This window comes from Rhinatrema bivittatum, chromosome 1 (assembly GCF_901001135.1).
Source record: "Rhinatrema bivittatum chromosome 1, aRhiBiv1.1, whole genome shotgun sequence".
NCBI classification, from domain to species: Eukaryota; Metazoa; Chordata; class Amphibia; order Gymnophiona; family Rhinatrematidae; genus Rhinatrema; species Rhinatrema bivittatum.
In genome coordinates, this window is record NC_042615.1 from 640588060 (window position 1) to 640608566 (window position 20507).

The window sequence follows — 20507 nt, forward strand, 5'->3', positions numbered from 1 at the left end:
ACGAATCCCGAATGCAACATATGGCATCCCTCTGCACATCCCTAATAGTTATCACAAATTACATTTTAGCTGTTTCAGGCATATTACACAGCTTAACACCAGGAAAAAAAGTATTGTTATTTCATGCATTAAAAGCATGCAATAGCACCCCTCATTTCCATTGATCCCACCCCTTTGAAAAAATTTGCATTCACATTGCAATAAATATCACATGCATTATGACATTAACACCATAACACATTTTGATGAATGACCCTGTAAGTTTGTACTTAAGGCAGTGGAGAGCACAGTGGTCAACTTGGTCACAAGGAACATCAGCAGGTTCTTAAATCGATTTTGGATTGTTTTCCACTAACCAGTGAACAAACACAACCTTAAAACATGTGTGCATATATTCTAAGTTCCCTGTACATATCCAGATCAGTCCATACCATGGGTTGAGCCTCCTGTCCAGCAGATGGAGACAGACTAAAACTGAAAGGGTATCCTATATCAGGACAGAGCCTACCCTGCAGCCCTTCAGTATTTGTCTGTCTCCAGCAGATGCCAGAGAGCTCACTCTGTGGTTCCCTGTTAGCGTGCCCTTTCCCTGTGGGGTTTCTTTTTTCTCTTTCATGGGGCAAGCTCAAGCAAGTACTTCTTCTATAAATTATAATTAAAAAAAAAAAAGTTCAGATTTTTCTTTTTCTTCTGTGTTAGGGAGACAGATCGGTCTCTTTCGCTCTTGGGGGCCCTAGGGGGGCTTGCCCCTTGACTTGGTCAGCCTAGGCTCCCTTCCCGGTGACCTTGCTTGTGAGGGGTGATACTGGTGGTGCCAGTCACTCTCCCTTAGTCTCCTGCCTTACCCGAGAAGTTTAATCCCTCGGGTATTCTGTCAGAGAGGTGTCATTCCCCTGATTAAATAAAACAAACAAATAAATAAATATATATATAATATATATATATATAAAGGAGATTTTACCTAATAACCAGGCAGGCAGGAGCTTTAATTGAGTGGTGTGGCTCAGTAGCGGGAGAGTGCAGGGTTCGATCGCCTGCACTTCTCCCCGGGGGTTTTCCTTCATCAGCTGTTTTCTGCTCCTGTGCAGAATCGGGTGCCTCGGCTCATTTGCCATCGGTTTCTATGATTCTCTCGTTCCTTCAGAAGGGCCTCTCCAAGGGTCTTTCACTCAGTTCATTGCGCGTTCAAGTCTCCACCCTCGGTTCCCTCTTGGGCACCATCGAAGGTCATGCGGTGGCCTCTCACCCGGATGTTGTCCTTTTCCTCAAGGGCACCAAGCATTTGAAGCCGCCCGTCCGGGCCACTTGTCCTTTGTGGAGTCTTAGCTTAGTTCTTCGGGCTCTGTGTGCGGCACCATTCGAACCTCTCTGTTGGGCTACCCTTAAGAATTTGACACTCAAGACAGTTTTCCTGGTTTCTATCTGCTCCGCCACACGGGTGTCGGAGATTCAAGCATTATCCTGTTGGGAGCCTTTTCTGCGGTTCTCTGATTCGGGAGTATCTCTCAGGACCGTACCTTCTTTCTTGCTGAAGGTTGTTTCTTCCTTTCATGTCAATCAGTCGGTAGAGCTTCCTGCATTCTCTCCTGAGGATATAGCGGGCCCCTGGGGAGTGATCTTCGCCGCCTTGATGTGAAACGCGTTTTACTCCGTTACCTTCAGGTTACCAATGACTTCCGGGTCTACGACCATCTCTTCATCCTGTGGACTGGTCCAAATAGGGGTAACCAAGCCTCTAAGACTACAATTGCTCGATGGTTGAAGGAGGTGATTTCCTCGGCCTATATCTGTCAGGGCCGGGCAGTTCCGGAGGGCCTGAAGGCGCATTCCTTGCGTTCTCAAGCTACTTCCTGGGCGGAGAGTCAAGCGGTCTCTCCGCAGGAAATATGCAGGGCCACTACGTGGAAATCCCTACATACCTTTGCTCGTCTGGATGTATAGGTGCTAGTGTTCGGTTCCTTTGGGCGACAGGTTCTTCGAGGAGGACTGTCTCGGTCCCACCCTTTGTAGGGAAGCTTTGGTACATCCCACAGTCTGGACTGATCCGGGTACATAGAGGGAAAGGAAAATTAGTTCTTACCTGTTAATTTTCATTCCTGTAGTACCATGGATCAGTCCAGACGCCCTCCCGTGTTTTCCTTGGTCTGTCCGCTCAAACTACTTTCTGTTCTCTCCTTCTTTTAGGAGTGTCTCTGCATGGCTCTCTTGAATTCTCATTGAAGGCACCTGAAGCATTGTAACAGATTTGAATAGAATCATAATAAAACAATGTTAAGTTACAGGAAGAAATGCCAGGGAATCCAACATTCGCCTTGACTGAAATATTTTCAGCTGTTCCTGCAAGAAGCAGATCTCAAGACTGAGGCCTTTGCCCACATCAGTCACTATTTTCAGAAAACGTGGAGGTGCAATTAATTTTAGCTTCTCAGAATGTGTGAACAGTGAGTGGGGCTGAAGCAGATTCTGATTAGCCTGGAAATAGAAGAGCTGGAGAAGGTTAAGTGCTTCCAACCGCAAAAAACTTTGGGGAATTTAGATGGACACCTATCTATGATTTGCAAACCAGTCCTGTCCATGTCATTTGTCTATAGATTTATAGCATGCATACTTTTTCTTGTAGGAGGAAGGGGTCAGGGTTACGCCATTGAGCTTGGACCTGTAAGCAGTCCGAACATGCCCTCTTAATGAGTACACAGGGATCAAACACAGACACACACACACTCCAAAGAGAAGACACCAGATAGGGTATGACAAAGGGTCACAGACCACAGTGAGGATATGAATCCTCCAGCAAGACTGAAGACACCAAATATCTCTCTGCACTTTCCTCAAACGTTGTAGGAAAATTGCTCCACAAGTTAGTCCAGCTACCATCCTCTTTCTCCTCCTTTTTCTGAGCATTGTCCCTGAGGGAGTGTGCAAAACTGCCTTTTATTTGTTTCTGCCTAGGGACCAGGAAGCAAGATAGATTGTTTGTGCGGAAAGCTGTGATTTCAAGTTATGGTGCCATGGTGACTGGAACCCTGTCACATGGTAAGAGCACAAGATGGCGCCGGCCACCATTGCTCCTACCATGTGACAGGTGCTGACCAATGGCACCGGTAGCCCCTGTGACATAGTAAGGATAAAGCCTATCGGCACCATTTTGAATACCGGCAGCCGATGGCCCGAGTGCAGGAGATTGCTCCAGGACCCCCGCTGGACCACCAGGGACTTTTGGTAAGTCTTGGGGGGGTCAGAAGGGTGGGGGTTTTATTTGTTAGTGATACGTTGCATTCGTGGGGTTTTGCCATATGTTTCGGAACCCCACGAATGCAACGAATAGGGACCTATATGTTGCGGATTGCACATTCGTTCAAAATGAATGCACATCCCTAATAAACACATGATTTTATGTCTCTGCAAATGTCCTATGTACAGCTCCCCGTTTAGATGGGGTCTTGCTTGGCTTTAGTGAATCAGACCCTTAGCAGAACCATTGCTGGGCAACACGGCTTACTGGGCAAAGTACCCAGCTGGATGCATGGCTACAGTAGCTGTTCTCACATTGGGGCAGTCTGGGTGGCTTTTGGTTAGCCAGAGAAATGCGCTACTTAGCCGGATAACTCAAACTTGTCCAGGGTGTGTTTTTACATCACATGCGCGTGTAGGTTTACATGCATATTTGCGCGTATTTTATAACCTGTACATATCATATCTGCGTGGTTATAAAATACAGAAGTAAATTTGCGTGCGCCCATATATATGTGTAGATAGGCACATGCGCACATTTTTAGAGTTATCCTCCCTATGAGGAAAACAATGATTGAGAGGACAGGCAGAAGGCTTAGCCATGACCTGAAAAACTTTATACTTTGATACAGGATCAAAGAAGTCCCACAGAGAGGCCCCAAGGCTAGAAGAAGTTGGCAAAGTGGGCTGTGAAAAACAAAATTGACTACAGATCTTAGCAACCGAGTCGTCAAAGAACTAGGTAAAGTCATTGCAAAGCTTAGGCTCTTTGGAGAAAAGTACAGTGACATTCACGGTTGAGTTGGTCAGACTTTTAACAAGACAAAATAATTTGCAGAAACCTTTGTGGAAAAAATATTTTGGCTTTATTGGTTAAGATTTTATATTTTCTGAGGGCAGCATGGTACCTTTCAAGGAATTCATCCAATCCTGTCTCGTGCCAGTAGTGTTCCAATTGATGCCAAGCTTGTTTAAACTCTTAAAACTGGAGTAAAGCTTGGGGCGGATTGTGTACACCGAGGAGTGACTAACTTCACGAGTGCTAACTCATCGCAGGTACTAGTCAAAATATCCTGAAAACAACCCACTGCAGCTACCACATTAGGAGAATTGAAGTCAGCCAGTTTGGAAGGCATCCGATCTCGGAAGAAGTTGGGGTTGGTCTGACCATGATAATGATTTGAATGAGCAATAAACAAAGGACTAGAGCTAAGCATGTGATCTGATCATGGGATTTTCTGAATTGGCAGTTTAGGAATAGCAGTTGTAGTAAAAGAGGGATGAACAAAAATCAAGTCCAAATTATGGCCTTTTTTGTGGGTAAAACCACTAGCAATGTGGTCCCACCCTAATGCAGACGTCCCTTCTAGAGAGACGGCAGAGGGCAAGCATCCATATATGTTAAAATCACCAAGAACTATAGTGGAATCACAGTCAGCTTTCATTTCTGATTATATCATTAAATGTGGAAAGTTGTTGGAGTACTACGCAGAAGGTCCTGATGCAATCTTTATTCCCACATGCCGCCGGTCTGCTGCACTCTTTAGTCTGTGGATGGACATCCACACACAGGCATGCACTTATGAACCAACCAAACATCCTAAAACACTTCACATCGGGCGTTAATTTAATATCTTTAGAACATGCTATTATTCATATTCCATATAAGGAAAATGCATAATGACATCTTGTTGATGTGGGACTTACATTGTCTGCCTTATGTGACAAGAGTGGTTTCCATACGTTATGTTTAGCAAATCTTCCCATGTATATTGGAGACACTATCGTGTGCACTACCTCTTAAAGTGTGGGTATTTCTAAACTATTGGTAGTGCATAGTCCAACTGTAGATTAGTTTGTGGCAAAGTTCATGTAATTCCATTGCTTTCAGCGGAGCATTTTGTGGGTTATTTGAAGAATCTGTATGGTGCAGATTGCCATCTGTCAGTTTGCTTCTCCATCTGCCGTTATATACACAGGGAGGGCAATTTGAGAAAATCACAGGTAACTTAAGATACACCGAATTTTCAAAGCAAGCTTATGCGTGTGAGTTTGCTTTGGGAGATATAGGAAATAACTTGCACAAACTCACCCACACAAAGTTTATACATGCTCTTTGCTGGGCATAAGGTGTATGTAATTTACATGCACTCTTTTTTTATGTAAAACTTTTTTTTAAAGAAAACACCACAAACATTTGACATACATGACTCTGAAGCATGTCAAATAATCAGTCACATACAGTCATTTGTTCAAAGACAAGCTTGTACACATAGACCCCCCCAAAGGATAACCACCACCCTATCACCCCCATCATCTTAAAATAACCCAAAAGAAACATAGGGTGCATCGTAAGAGTCTTTTCAGCAAAAACATACACATTCATAGTTGATGTTGCGCTGATGGTGGCCCTTGGCCCGAAGTAGGTTTGGTGCTACCCGCAGGGCAAGCCCTACAGGTCCCCACTGTCTGGTGGTGGAGCAGGCTAGGAGACGGAGGCCGACTGGAGCTTTGCCAGTACCAGCCCATGTTCTCCTTAGGTTGAGCCCTCGGGTGCTGGGACCAGCTGGACTTAGGCAGGCCTCCGTGAGATGATTCCCAGTTGATGTAGACAAGGGTACGCCAGAGACCAGCAGAGGTATTGGAAGGCCGAGGATGGTCTGGATGAGGCAGGGTTCCAAAGACCCAGATGCCAACAGGAACAAAGGAGAACAGGGGGGCATCCAGGTAAAGATAGGCCAAAGCCTGAGAGGCCAGGTCCATAGGAGACAAGGAGAGTCCAAGGCAAGCTGGAGTCAGGGCAGGCAGCAGGAAGGCACAGTACCAGGAGCAGAGCAGAGGTCAGAGCCAGGAGATAGAACAGACGGAGTCTAGATGAAGCGGAGGTCAATACCAGAGAATCAGTCCAAGTGTAGTCCAGGCGATGCAGGGGTCAATACCAGAGAGTCAGTCCAAGGAAACGAGGAGCAGACAAGGGAACATGCAGGAACAGGAACCAGGAACAGTGACAGGAACAGGAGACAGGTTGAAGACAGGAACCAGGAACGAGTAACGAGTACACGAGCAATCATGGAGACTTGTTGCCAAGGGAGGGAACAAGTGGCTGGGCCCTGCCTTTTATACAGAGGCCCAGTGATGTCATCATCCGGGGCCGTGGGCTACTTTCCCGCCGCGGCCCCTTTAAAAGAGTGCAAGTTGCGTATGTGCATGCCTAAGCCAGAGCCCAGAGGAAATAGGGTGGCGGCGTCACTCCGCGGCCTGCGCGGAGAGGCCCGCCGGGCACCAGGAGGAACCGTGTAGGAGTCAGAAGCAGAAGAGGTGGCTGCAGGCGCTCAGGGACGGAGGCGGCTGCCCACCGCCATGAGCGAAGGTGAGCTGGAGCTGGCAGCTCAACTCCTAGGGTGAATAGGCCAGGGCGTGGGCCTAGGATGGCCAGGACACATAACAGTTGATTAGCTAACTTCTAGCCCTGGGAGATAATCTTTGCAAGTAAGGATGCCAAACACTGGTAAACGTAAATTTACTTTTAAATGATCATGCAGTAGTTTGATTTTCCATTTGCATTAAAGCATGTAATTTATTCCTCCAAAGCAAAAAACTTGGAGGGTCCTGTTCATGCCACTGCAGGAGAATGGCCCTCTCTGCAACCAGACCTGCCTTCTGAATCAAAAGTCACTTATCCCTCCCCCGAATCTGAAGAAAGGAAGCCACATCAAAAAGAACACCCTTGGGAGTAAAAACCATGGGTTGGCCCACCAAAAAAGACAGGTACCGTAGAACTTTACCCCCAAAGGTTTGTATAATGGTGCAGACCCAGAAGCAGTGTCCTAAGGTGCCCCTGTCCACTGGCAATTACTGCACAGCTCGGAGTCCATATAACCCACTCTATGTAGCCAGGAGGGAGGCAAATCGCCCTGCGTAAGAATTTATATTGCATCTCCCGCAAAGTTGCATCGTCCGTCAACATGCATATTTTTTTAAAATCAAAAGGGTGCGTGTAAATCCCAACTCTACTCTGCCACTCCTGGAATGCCTCTTTTTTTGTACACATAAAAGTCTGTGTAAAATCAGGTCAAGTGCTTACTTTTATGTGCAGTTTAGGTGCATAAACAGCTCTGAAATTTCACCCTTTAGTTTTCATACCAACACATCAAACTGTTCTCCCACCTGTTCATTAGGCACATTTTTTTCTAAGAAGTAAAGAATCACTTGGCCAAGAACTCTTTCTACAATGACTATCACTTTCTTCTCTTAATTCCTTTCTCAGTAAGTGCACATAACTGTCTGTGGCTCCTGTGTTCTGCTTGTGTCAAGCCTCTCATTAAGAAGTTCTTTTAAAGGCCGTGTCATTTATCATTTTGTAATCCTAGAGCACTGCTGTGCAAGTTTCTCTGAGAGACTTAACTCCACCAACGGTTGAAAAGGAAACCACAACCTTTTCTTAAGATGTGACCTACGCATTGCAGGGAGCTGAGTAGTAATGGCATTTTGAGTCTTTTCAGAAGCGGGTTGTAACTTACTCATTTAAGAGATGACCATTGTATACGTTTTAGTGGTTACAGTGAGCTCACAGCAGTACGCAGTGTGCCTTGTGACTATCTCAGTGTAAACAATTCCAGCACTGCTGCTGGAAATGTGTGGGCACGATGAAGTTGCAAGTTCGGGAAGTAGCAAGCTTGTCTGCAATTTTCTGATGCCCTCAATTTGTCACGCTATCCTTTTTTTTTTTCTCCTGTCTTTATTTTCATTTTTTTTGCTGTCATTTTCTTTCAAAGCCTAGAGTACGTGCACCGCACCATGCCCTAGGCATTCTGGTCATACTGAAACCGAACAGACAATTGAAAATTAGAAACCCCCAGCTGTGAGGAGGCTCACTAGAGGAAATCCAGTCCCAGACCAAGCGAATTCTGGAGAAATGCCACAGCAAGTGAGCCTAAATAAATCTCTGCAATGATGCAAATTTTAGGAAACTTTTTTGCAGTTCACTGTCATCCCTACATTGCACTATTTCTTATACTACAGAGAGTGTACATTTTCTACAATCTGCCATTAATTTGATATTACTCACTCACAAATTCATCTTTTAAATATCCCTCGGCTTGGAAAACCAGTAACGTGCTTGAGTGAACGCCACATATGTTTCAAAAATATACCCTAGTTCCTTATAATAGCGCATGCTGCTTTTCTTCCTATTTCTTGAAAAGTACCACAGATATGAAAAGCATGTTACAAAACCTGTTGCATAACTTGCAAAGCGTCACTATTCTGCCACCACAGGAAGAATAAGGAAGAAGTGACCTCACTGTTCTCTCTTAAAAGCAAATTAAAAACTGGTACTTTTATACCTTCCCTGAATAGGCAGTCACTTTACAGATTACCGCTAGGGAGAAAATATGATGAATATAATTTTAGAGGCATGTTGTTTATAAACTTAAACAAGTTCTTCAGTAGATCAGTAACAAACTTTCATTCGTTGTCCTACATTTTTGCTTTCCATGTAGCCTTGAACATTGCCACGACATTATAAATTTCTCTTCTTTTTGATGCTCGGGATATGTGAGATTTTCTGGTGTACTTCAAACTGCTAAAAACTGCTGTATTTAGCATCTAAGTTATATGTATTCATTTTTCCCTTACTGATTCTTTGGCTAATATAAATGGTGATCTTATTCTTTTATGTAATTGTTTCTACTTTTTAACGGATCCACAACTGGATTCCTTCGGGAAGAATGCACGTCCGTATCGTGTTTGAATTGTGAGTTTTATAAATTCGTCTTCACATGGGGACATTAACAGCAACTGTCTCTCAGAAGTGTTCTTTAGCACGTGGAGTGAGAGAGGTCAATCTGAAGCTTCTCAGGTGCGAGTATACAAGGCCACATTCACTTTATAGACAAGGACCATATACAGTAAGTTGTGGTTAGAGATTCTTCAGTAAGATTGTGAATCTTCACAGTGGCAGTTCACTAGTAATTCAGAAGAACTAAGTAGAGTTATTTTCCATATTTTTGTGAATGGTTTTCTCCTGTGACTACTAAGATGTCAATGGTCAGAAAAAACTGGGCTCCTTTTGGTCCCTAACAAGTTAATTCATCAAAATGCATTAAGGCATTAATACCATAATGCATGTGATAGTTATGGTAGCACATGGTGTGAATGCAAATTTTTCGAAGGGGCGGGATTAATGAAAATGAGGGGCATTATCAGACACTGTAACACACTATCAACTACACCTTTTTTTCCCGGTGATACAGCTGTAATATTGCAAATTGCATTTTGGAGGGGGGGGGAGATAGAGATAGAGAGAGAGCCTTGAAAATGGCACCTATACTAGTCACCTATTTATACTGCTATAGGAGGGCCAGCTAATAGCTCGAGGTGAGGTTTTGGTAGTGGTGTAGGGTTTGGGGGGGCCAGTTTTCATGCAGAATGAGACTACTAACAGGACAGTAGACCTCAGTGAAGATTTGACATCATTTGGAGTGAGTAAAGTCACACAAAGATGAGATTTCTACAATGTTCTCACACCCTAGCAAATGGCTTGTTGTAAAATTGGGCAGGAGCTGTGCACATAAAAGTATGTGTGTAATCCAATTTTGTGTGTACTTCTATGCACACAAAAAAATTGGCATTCCTTGAGGCGGAGTTGGGTAGCTATGGCTTCTTTGACTTGCTGCTTCCAGAAATGTCCATGCATAAAATATTATCTGTTATGCTATCTTGTTTCCATTTTATGACAGATTTTTTTCCTTTGGATGTAGTTAGATGTGGCGAGGTTTCAGGAACTTATCTACAACAAGGTTAAAATTGAAAGCTATCTTAGCAGTGACCCTACTTTTGAAGAACCTTTAAAATAAAAAAATGTAAATTGGATATTTGATTCTGGATCTCAGTCCTTGCAAAATCATATTGAGAGGATTTGTTTTTGAAATGGTTAGGATCATGAACATCTAAGACTGTTTCATATAGCAGTATTATAACATCAGTACCAATTGTGCCTTTATAAAGGATTGATTTCCTTTTCCTTTCCTTTCCTTGGGTTTGGTCCATGTTGAGGGCTAATGTTAATAATTTGTGGAGGTGATTTAGATTTTTCTCTAGATTTAGGGGCTTTTTGTAAAATAATATTGTTTTTCTATTTCAGGTTTGCTTGGAAGGGCATAAAATTGCATATAAAAAAAGAAACAAACATTTTAAGAAGGGAAGGGGCTATTAATGTAACACCTCCTTTTGGTTACACCTATCCCTCCCTGTCATCTTGCTGTGTTTGGTCTGCTTAAACACCTTTGTGATTGGCAAAGTAAAGTCCCTCTGGCAAGCCTGGAAAGATAAACAAAACCTTGGCACTTCCACCTTGATTTAGTGGAAATGCCACTAAAGAAGCCAAATCATGGAGTACCACTAATTTTATTTCATTTTTTTGTGCTTCTGTAACTTCCTGCGTTTCACGTATGTGCATGAACAAGGAATTCATTTGCATGACTTTTCCACTGAAAATGACCTCATCAGGCAAAGAGAATTCTCTGTAGGGTAAATCCCAGGCCCATAGTTAGGCTTCACCCACAACTTCTGACCCTGATTTCCACGCAGAGGAAAGCAATCATGCCTTTGGCCAGAAAGATGGTTGGACTGATTTACCGTATAAGTGCTTCTCTGACATGTATTGCAAAGTCTTGTATATATGGATATACAAAACTTTGGCTTAACAAATCATTCAAGATTTTCATTAGCAAAAAGTAAAACATGGCATGTTCCTTTAATAATTGTGCTTAAACTAAAATATGTGTTTCCTCTACCCATGCAATTACCTGAGAGTGGTGGTAAATGTGGATGGCTGACTGTGTCAGCCTTGATGGAGGCAAATCTTTTAGGGTATCAAGCCTCTGCTCCATTTAAAATTGGTTATCATTTGTTTGAAAGTGGTGGCTAGGACTACTCAATACATTGGATCCAGTCCTTGAACTTGGTTGTACTTCAGTTTTGTTGCCTTAACAAAAATGTTGCTCCTGAGATTGAAACATTTGCTTGATTAAATTTCTGGGTTTTCCCCTCTGGCCTGTTGTTTGGGTGCTATTTTGCTTTTAATTACTAACATCCTTTGGATAAATAGTTTTTGTTGTTCTGTGACTGAAACATGACTCAGGCTGATTTCCAGGGTATGGGTGGTTTTTTGTAGCTCTTCCCATTGACGTCGGTAAGTATTGAGATCAGCTCTGGTGCTGTCAATGGGAGACAGCAGGACAATTCACTCCTGTTGTTATTTTTTGGCTCTGGAGACATTTCTGGAAATGCAGCTTTTGCCAAATAGCTTTCGTTGTTAAGGGGGCTAGTTGGGATAGAGATGGCGTGGAGAAAAAGAATATTCAGCACAGCTCAGAAATAGAAATTTGGGGTGTGCAAGAGGGTTAACCATTATAGATGTCTCACAGCACAGTAACCAATTTGTCCAGAATGAATTATTCAAAATAAACTTTTTTTTTTTTTTTTTTTACAAGAATGGTTTGTCAGAAAGTGTTTTTTTTTTCCTTTTCAAATTTTTTTTAAGTATAAGGCTATCATAGATTTCTCTGCTGCACAGCAAAATCTGCGCTGAGCTATGCTGTATGTGTAATCATTTATCCAAGTTGGAATAAAAAGTGCTTACAGCAAATTTATTTCACAAAACTTCAAACATTTTTACTCTCTTGAGATCCCAAGCATGTCCCAAGAGTGGCTGCTGTTTCAATGTGAAGCCTTTATCAACGTCACTTTCCACCATTACATCAGTATCAAAGTGGTCCTCATAAAGCCCTGCACCTTCCTAAGCCACTGGTGCTTTTCTTTGTTTCATTTCAGCAGTGAGCCTTGTGTATAGCTGATAACGTAGTATGTGCCAGAGAGTGGGGTTAGGCCTAAAAACCTGCATAAAAGGAGTTTAATTGGAGTTGCCGAGGTACTTGCAGCATCTCCACAGCATTTTTCAGACTTAACATATGATTATTTTTAGTTGTGTGCTGTAACAAGTACATATTTTTTTTCTGCAAATTATTTGAAGCAGAGTTGCAGCAAGCACAGAGTGGAGGCAAGGTTATTTAGGCTGTTGAGGGTGGGGGCCACATTATTGTGATGACAAAATCTTTGTTTGTGAAATGACGTGATGGTTTAAATTCATTTTCCAGTAAAGATGGTTTAAGACCATTTCCCTGGAACCCGCATCACACTGAATCATTGTCGCAACTAGCACTGACATCCTCCAGACCTTTCTTTCAGTGAAGGTAGAGATCATGATTTCATTCATACTGGAAGCCTAACTTATCCTTTTATTCACCAAAGGCATTCCATTCGAGATAAATTGGAGGCACAGCAATAGGGCAGCATGGCAAAACGCCTCTGCTTCTGCCAGTTTTGTTCCTGCTAGGTGGATGAACTGAAGACTTCAGTTTCTAGTTCTGTCAGTCCAGCACATTTCTTAGGATAATTTTTTTTTTTAACATTTGTGCATAATTTAGCTGGCAAAATCATGCATAAATTATATCAGTCTTCAAATTGGATTGATGCGTTCAAGTCTGCTGTGAAAATGATCACAGCCAAACTACATGCGCACATTTACGCCTGCCATGTGATGCATGTGGCTTTGCTGAGAGAATTCGCATGCCTGCTTTGTGAAATCAGTAAAGTAAAATAATTTGTAAAATCAAAAAATGATGTGCTTAAGTCACAACCTCCCTGCCTGGATTGCCCTCCCCCGTGAGTGTAAGAGTGCATTCACCTCCTGTGCAGTTTTATGTGCAAATCAGTTGTGTAAGATTCTAAAGGACCATTTCTGCAGGTAAAGCACTGCTTCTCCCGCAGATGTCCCTTTGAAAATGACCCTTCCTATATCAACGTAAAGCAGCAATACTAGCTAAGTGCTTCAGCATGGCAACTTATCTGTTTCTTTAGGTCTATCTTCAAGAGTTTTCGTCGTTTGGCCTAATATATTTTATTATATATAACTTTTTACTTTTTTGTCACAAATATATGATAGCTACCTTTGATTATGGCTAGTCTCTGATTTTTTGAAGATCTCCTTTTCCAAGTTCATTTTTTCAGCTGCCTGTGTGCTATGTTCATATTTTCCATGTGTAGGTGCATTGTCTACATAGGTGTTTCATGTCACTTGCTCAGCCACACCCACTTTGATTGTGGGTGTAGCTAAGTAACTGACACGAAACACTGATATTTCATCAAGAATAAATTAAATGTAAGGCCTCTTCCTAGAATAGGGTGTGGGGTGCATTCTGTTTCTCCTCTGTGGACTCATTTTATGTGATCAATCCCAGTAAGGGGTGTACAGTGATTGGGAGTAGTCGGGAGAAAGTTTTCCTTCAGGATACGAGAGAGTGAGAGAGAAGATTCTATACCAAGATTCAGGAGTAAAGAGCAAAGGAGTTTCTCTGATAGCCATGTGATAAAGGAAACTCCAAATGTGTAAGCTGTATGATGGATTGAGTTCACCCACATCATGGATCTACAAGACATGGGATCTGTGAGTACATTTCCTAAGGGAAATGTACTCACCATTTCTGACATGCTGGCATGGAAAAGGAGTGAGAAGCCTCAAGTATTTGGTTAAAAGCCTTTAAATCTGTTTTTCTGGGCAGGAAGAGATGGGAGCCGTTTTTGTCCCAAACTGAGAGCAATCCCTATTGTCTTGGCCCCCAGAGGTAAGAAGTGTTGGCACCTCAGAGGCAGAGGAGGGGAGGAGTTTACTGTGCTGAATTAAGCCAGTTACCACGTAGTGGATTATAGTAGACTTTCTCTCTCTCTTTCTTTAAATTTAATTGCAACCTCTTTGTCTCTGAGTGAAGGAAAAGTTCTTGGGAACAGCAAATACTTGTGTGGGGTTTCCATTTGGTAAGACGTACACGTGCAGCATATTTTCCCCCCACACCAGAAGTCCTTGATGATAATCTATCCCCCTCCTTCCTCATCCCCGGGGAACAGAATCCTTTGTGCCTGCATCAGAGCAAGCACCTGCTACACAGAAATAAGGTCTCGGAGGCTTTCTTTTTAATTGCTGATTTATCTAAAAATCTTTTACTAGGGGTGCTACTTTAATTCCTTAGAAAATGTTTTAATAAAAAAAAAAGAAAAGTAAAAAAAAAATATATAAACAAAATACACAAAGTAATATTTTTAAGGAAACAAATGGTATGATTTATAGCATTGATTTGCATCTCTGTTATAGAGGAATTAAATTCAGCCATATTTTCCTCTTTAGGATGCAAAGTTCTGAAATATAATATTAGGTCAGTTGGTAAATTTTATCACTAATATCTGGCACACTGTAATATACCAAACAGTAAAGTTATGGAAAGCATAAACTTACTAAGCTGTCATGCAGAAAACCTTTTCACATAGAAAATGTATGTAAGCCAGTTATTAATAAATGTGTTTTTCTCTCTCTTATTTTATTTTAGAGACCTGCCATGTTTCAGGAGTCAATGGTACCCTTCCCATTTGCAGTTCATCCACATCTTACCTTTCTAATTACCTGTACGTCTTCATCTTTGCGCAGCTGCTGATGGGAGCAGGAGCAACTCCTTTATACACACTGGGAACAGCCTTTTTTGACGATAGCCTCCCCATGCATAAATCATCTCTGTATATTGGTAGGTATTTTTAAAAGCTTACTAATATCCTCCTGTTTTGACCTTTAATTGGTGAAGAGTGGCATGGTTAAAAAGCCTTAATGGTATCCCATGGCAAAAACCTTCTATCCTAACTATAATCCGATGTAATGCTGTATGGTCCATTGGCAGGTGGGGCATTCCATACTATGGAACACGATGCCCCCTGAACTCAGATTACAGAATAATCTCAAAACTTTTAAGAAAAATTTAAAAACATGGCTCTTTAAAAAAGCCTTCACTAAAGAGTGTGGAGGGTAGAGAATGAAAGTACAGAGTAATGCAGATGAGAATGAATTTACTCAATCCTACATTTAAGAAGTAATATCTCAAAGAGATAGTAACTCAATAATATACCTGGACTTGACCAACATTACTCAAAAAATGATTTTATCTATGAAATTGTAACCAAACTTTATTGGCACCTGTTAGAGTGTACGATATCCTAGATTTACTAACCTTAGTCTATGTGCCTATTTGTAAACCGTTGCGATGGTATATAACTTAGCGATGGTATAGAAAAGTTTTTAAACGCTCGACTACTGGGAAAATTGCCTGAAGTCCATAAAAAGCCTCCTCTCTAGCCTTAACCTGGTTCTAAACGCATCCAAGACGGAAATCCTTCTTATCTCCCCTGAACACTCGACCAACACCGACATTACAGCTCTGGACCCACAGATCTCTCAAACCAGAGATTTAGGAATTATACTAGACAATCATCTAAATCTAAAGAAATCAATTAATAATATCACCAAGGACTGTTTCTATAAGCTGCAAGTTTTAAAAAGAATCAAACCCCTTTTCCACTTTCAGGACTTCAGAACCATCCTTCAATCAATGTTATTTTCAAAAACAGACTACTGCAATGCCTTACTCCTGGGGCTCCCCACTTCAGCCACAAAACCTATACAAATGCTCCAGAATGCAGCAGCGAGAATCCTAACCAACACCAACCGCCGTGCTCACATTACCCCCATCCTTCGAAACCTGCATTGGCTGCCAATAAAATATAGAATTCTATATAAAGCTCTCACGATAATCCACAAATCTATTCACCAACAGCTCACACTAGACCTTCAGAACCCTCTCAAACACCACTCGTCCGAAAGACCCATCAGAGAAGCTTATAAAGGGACCCTTCAAGTCCCACCTTCAAAATACACCCGTCTAAAAACCACCAAAGAACGTTCCTTTTCCACAGCAGGCCCAGTCCTCTGGAACAGACTTCCGACCGACCTAAGACTGGAACCTTGCCTTCATACCTTTCGAAGACAACTGAAGATGTGGCTTTTCCTCCAAGCCTTCCCCTAGTCAAAATGCCACTTCGAACTCAGCCTAAGGAATGAGATAATTACCAATCTCATAACCAATTATTTATTATTTATTTGTTGCTTATTTCCGCCCTACCTTTCTTCCTGGCTACTCTAGCCCCCAAGTTCAATGCCCCTGTTTTATGTAACTTTGCTTGATTCAGCCTTCTTGTTCTTGGTTACACTTGTTTTTCCCCCAAGTTCCATGTAAACCGGCCTGATGTGAATTTCTATTCGTGAAGTCCGGTATAGAAATATATATTAAATAAATAAATAAATAAATAAATAATAAAGGAGGCAATTTCCAGTAAGTTGTGTTGTTGCTAAGCATGCAGGGACTTTTGTACCGCATTCCTTGGAGCCAGCTTTCAAAGGGAGACAACACGGGTATGTTCCCTTTAAAAAAAAAAACAAAAAAACGCCTGTAAGGTCCATGGGTAATAACTTCCTGTCTGTTTTGCATCTGCTTAAACTGCAGATGCTAGAACTGGAGCGATACAATGTAAAATGCACTTATTTGTGCATTGTTTACTCTCGCCACCTAACTCCACCCAGGAATACCTCTTTAATCCAACTTAAAGTATTCATCAGGGGCATAGCCAGAACTGAATTTTATTTTGGGTGGGGAGCTCAAAGTTAACATGGATGGACATGTGGCCAGACCTCCACCCCACCCCCCAATCCTTACGGATCTTCACGGCAGTGATTACAAAACCCTATTAATTTCTGGCAACATATTAGGCGTTACCACCCAGGAAAAAGATCTGGGCATCATAGTTGATATTACATTGAAATTGTTGGCCTAGTGTGCTGTGACGGTCAAAAAAGCAAACAAAATGTTAGGAATTATTAGGAAGGGAATTGGCAAATAAACCGGAGGATGTCAAAATGCTTCTGTGTCGTTCCATGGTTAGACTGCACCTTGAATATTGCATACAAGTCTGATCACTGCATCTCAAAAAAGATATAGTTGCACTGGAGAAAGCACAGAGAAGGGTGACCAAAATGATAAAGGGGATGGAACAGCTCCCCTATGAGGAAAAGCTAAAGAGATTAGGGCTCTTCAGCTTGGAGAAGAGATGGCTGAGGGGGGATATGATAAGAGTTCCACAAAATCATGAAAGGACTTTTGGATAAAACAAGGACTAAGGGGCACTCTATGAAGTTAGCAAATAGCACATTTAAAACAAATCAGAGAAAATACTTTTTTAATGCACAATTAAGCTCTGGAATTCATTGCCAGAGGATGTGGCTAAGGAAATTAGTGTAGCTAGGTTTAAAAGTGATTTGGATAAGTTCCTGGAGGAGAAGCCCATAAACTGCTATTAATCAATAGGGAATAGCCACTGCTTGTTGTCGGCATTAGTAGCATGGGGTCTTATTAATGTTTGGGTACTTGCCAGGTACTTGTGACTTGGATTGGTCACTGTTGGAAACTGGTTACTTGCTTGATGCACCCTTGGTCTGACCCAGTATGGCATATCTTATGTTCTTATGTTCACTTTGTCTCTTCACTTTCTCCCTCACTTGTTGCTGCTGCATCTCTCTCTCTCTCTCTCTGTGGCAGTTACTTTATAAAAGTATTAATCTTTTAGGCTTTCACCTTGGCCCAGACATTCCTGAAAGGGTTGACAGGAGGGGGAGGGGGGAATAAATAATTACCTCCAAAAGGTAAACAAAGATTTTGATGGCCTCACAGGCAGTCATATTTCCCATTCAAGTTAGTTTTCTTAAAGGTAGAGGGGATAATCAATTTACAGTAATTCTAATGCCTCCAGACCCTCTAACTCCTTCACCTTTAATGAGCTGACTCAGATGGGACATGACTGCAGCTAGGGGTGGAGGCTTGAGCCAGAAGTAAAGGGCTAGGCCTCTTGAACACACATTGGGGCCGATGCTATAAAAAATGCAGAAAGCGGGCAATGAAAAGTCAGCGCCTGCTTTCTTAATGTGTGCGTGGCACCCGCATGGGGGGTCACGCTAGCAAGGAAGCGCTAGGGTTGCTTGGCGTGACCTTAGCGCCTCCTTGCTAATGCGATCCCGCGGTTACCGGCGGTCTACCGGTTATGAACACCAATCCCTTCCACCTACACCAAGCCTTTGCAACTCCTACAGAATGCTGCAGCGCGCATCCTCACAAATTCCAAAAATAGAGACCATATTACCCCAACACTCATGGAGTTACACTGGCTACCAATTAAGTCGCGAATCCTGTACAAAACCCTATCCCTCATTCATAAAAGCATCATAAATGACAACTCCCACTGGATCAACCCTCCTCTCCTCCCGCACACCTCCACCAGACCAAACCGCTCCACCCATCAAGGAACGCTCCGCCTTCCATCGATTAAATCCACCAAACTCACCTCCACCATCAAGAGAGCCTTTTCTGTGTCTGGCCCCACTCTGTGGAACTCCATGCCCCCAGATTTACGTACCGAAACTTCTACCCCCTAAATTAAAAAAAACAACTAAAAACCTAGCTGTTCCTACAGGCCTTTCCCTCAGACGCTACCCACACATGTGATTAATGTTCTGTTTTTACCCCAGTCGAGCTAACACTCTTGATTTTATACACGCTGTATACTTGTAATCTTTTATTATGATTTCTACACTCCCTTGCACTTTATGTAAATCTTTTGTAATTACATCCCCTCTTTTTGCAGTATCCCCCTCCTGACCTTCCCGTTGTATTTGTTTATCCCTTAGCATGCCTCCACCTTTACACCATCCCCTCCTCCTACTTCCCCCTTTGAACTCCACCACCCCTTCTCCTTTTATTCTCTACCCCCTTAAACCCCCCTTTCAGTCTAACAGGTAAATCCCCACGCCGATTAACCTCCCTGTATATAATGTAATTAGAATATTTACCGTTCTTAATTATTCATACTCTGTATTTGATTTTATCCCAGTTTGGATGTCTTACCTTCCCTAGCCCAGTTATCTTGTCACTTAGTTAATTTACCTTAATATCCTCCTGTAGTTTTTGTTCTATGTAAAGGCGTCTGCCACTGCGGCGGCTGTCCTTGTTCATGTTGCAAGTTACATGTAAACAGATACGATGTGCAAACGGTTGTCGGTATATAAAAAAATGTTAAAATAAATAACTGCAGTCCGCCGGTTATGAAAACTGACGCCGAGCATATCAGTGTCTGTCTTCAATGTGGCGGCTGAGGTTTTTTTTAAAATTTTAATTTTTAAAGAAGTACAGAAAAGCAGTTTTTTTCTGCTTTTCTGTACTTCTTTTCAATAAACTCAGCTATAAATGCCTGCTCCAGGCAGGCGTTAATATCTGAGTGATAAATGTGTGTCTGAGACGCACATTTATTTTTTTTGCATTGGAGTGAATGAGTAATAGCCTGATGCGTCCTTCCCTGTGGAACACCCTGCCCACGGCCCTCCGTCTAGAACCTAACCTGTCTAAATTTAAAAAAGGGCTCAAAACCTGGCTCTTTACATTAGCATACCCAGACGTTGACCAAACTTAGCTTGCACTCTAACCCCGCAGCCCACCCTTTCCCCTCTCCTCCTCTCTGCTTCTCCTTTTCACCCCCTTTCTTCACCCCAAGCAAAGACTCCAAAATATAGTGTTTCCCCCCCTAAGCAATGACGCCTAAATTCTGTTATTAGTTTCCCCTCACCCTCCTTTAAGCCTACCCTACCATTCCCCCCCCCCCCTCTCCCTGTCACTGTCATCACTTGTCTGGTACCCACCAGCCCACCTGTACATAGTGTCTGTTGTTAATTTTATTTTCTTCAAATGTTCCTATCAAATTTCTCTCTTTCCCTATCCTTCCTACTGCTGTCCTCTCTCCTCTTTCATTACTGCTCCCCCCTTCCCCTCCCTGTTTATTGTATTTCTCTCTCTTGTTATTTTGTTACAATGTAAACCGGCATGATGTTCCGACAAATGTTGGTATATAAAAATCAACAAACAAACAAACAAATAAATAAATAAATAGCCTCATTCACATGCATTTGCATGTGATGAGCGCTATCTCATTCACTCCGCTTTGGACGTGCGTTAAGTAGGCGCTAATCCCCCTATTGCATCGCCCCATTGTGAATGCCTGCACATACTTTTAACACAGTGGGAAGTGTGTTTTCACTCAGAGGAATCTATCCAGGTGACTACTCAGGTTACCTGGTAAAACTCCTTTGAGAACTGGAATATAAAGCTATGGGAACTGACAATGGGTTGGCAGGGAAAGGAAATACAGTTTATGGGGTTGATTCACCCTAGAGGTTTGGGCTGCCATTTGGCAAACAGTGGCAGATATTCAGGATGCCCCCCAGGACTAGCAGTAGGATGGTA

At 42.4% G+C, this 20507-nt stretch overlaps 1 protein-coding gene across 1 annotated transcript in view; it reads left to right on the top strand.

Annotated features, from left to right (window-relative positions):
* Window positions 1-20507, top strand: part of SLCO4C1 (solute carrier organic anion transporter family member 4C1) — a 203386-nt gene that overhangs the window by 89034 nt on the left and 93845 nt on the right. Inside the window, exon 3 of the mRNA XM_029572679.1 lies at window positions 14673-14864. Coding sequence (XP_029428539.1) covers window positions 14673-14864 — 192 coding nt within the window. The remainder of the gene's footprint in view (window positions 1-14672; window positions 14865-20507) is intronic.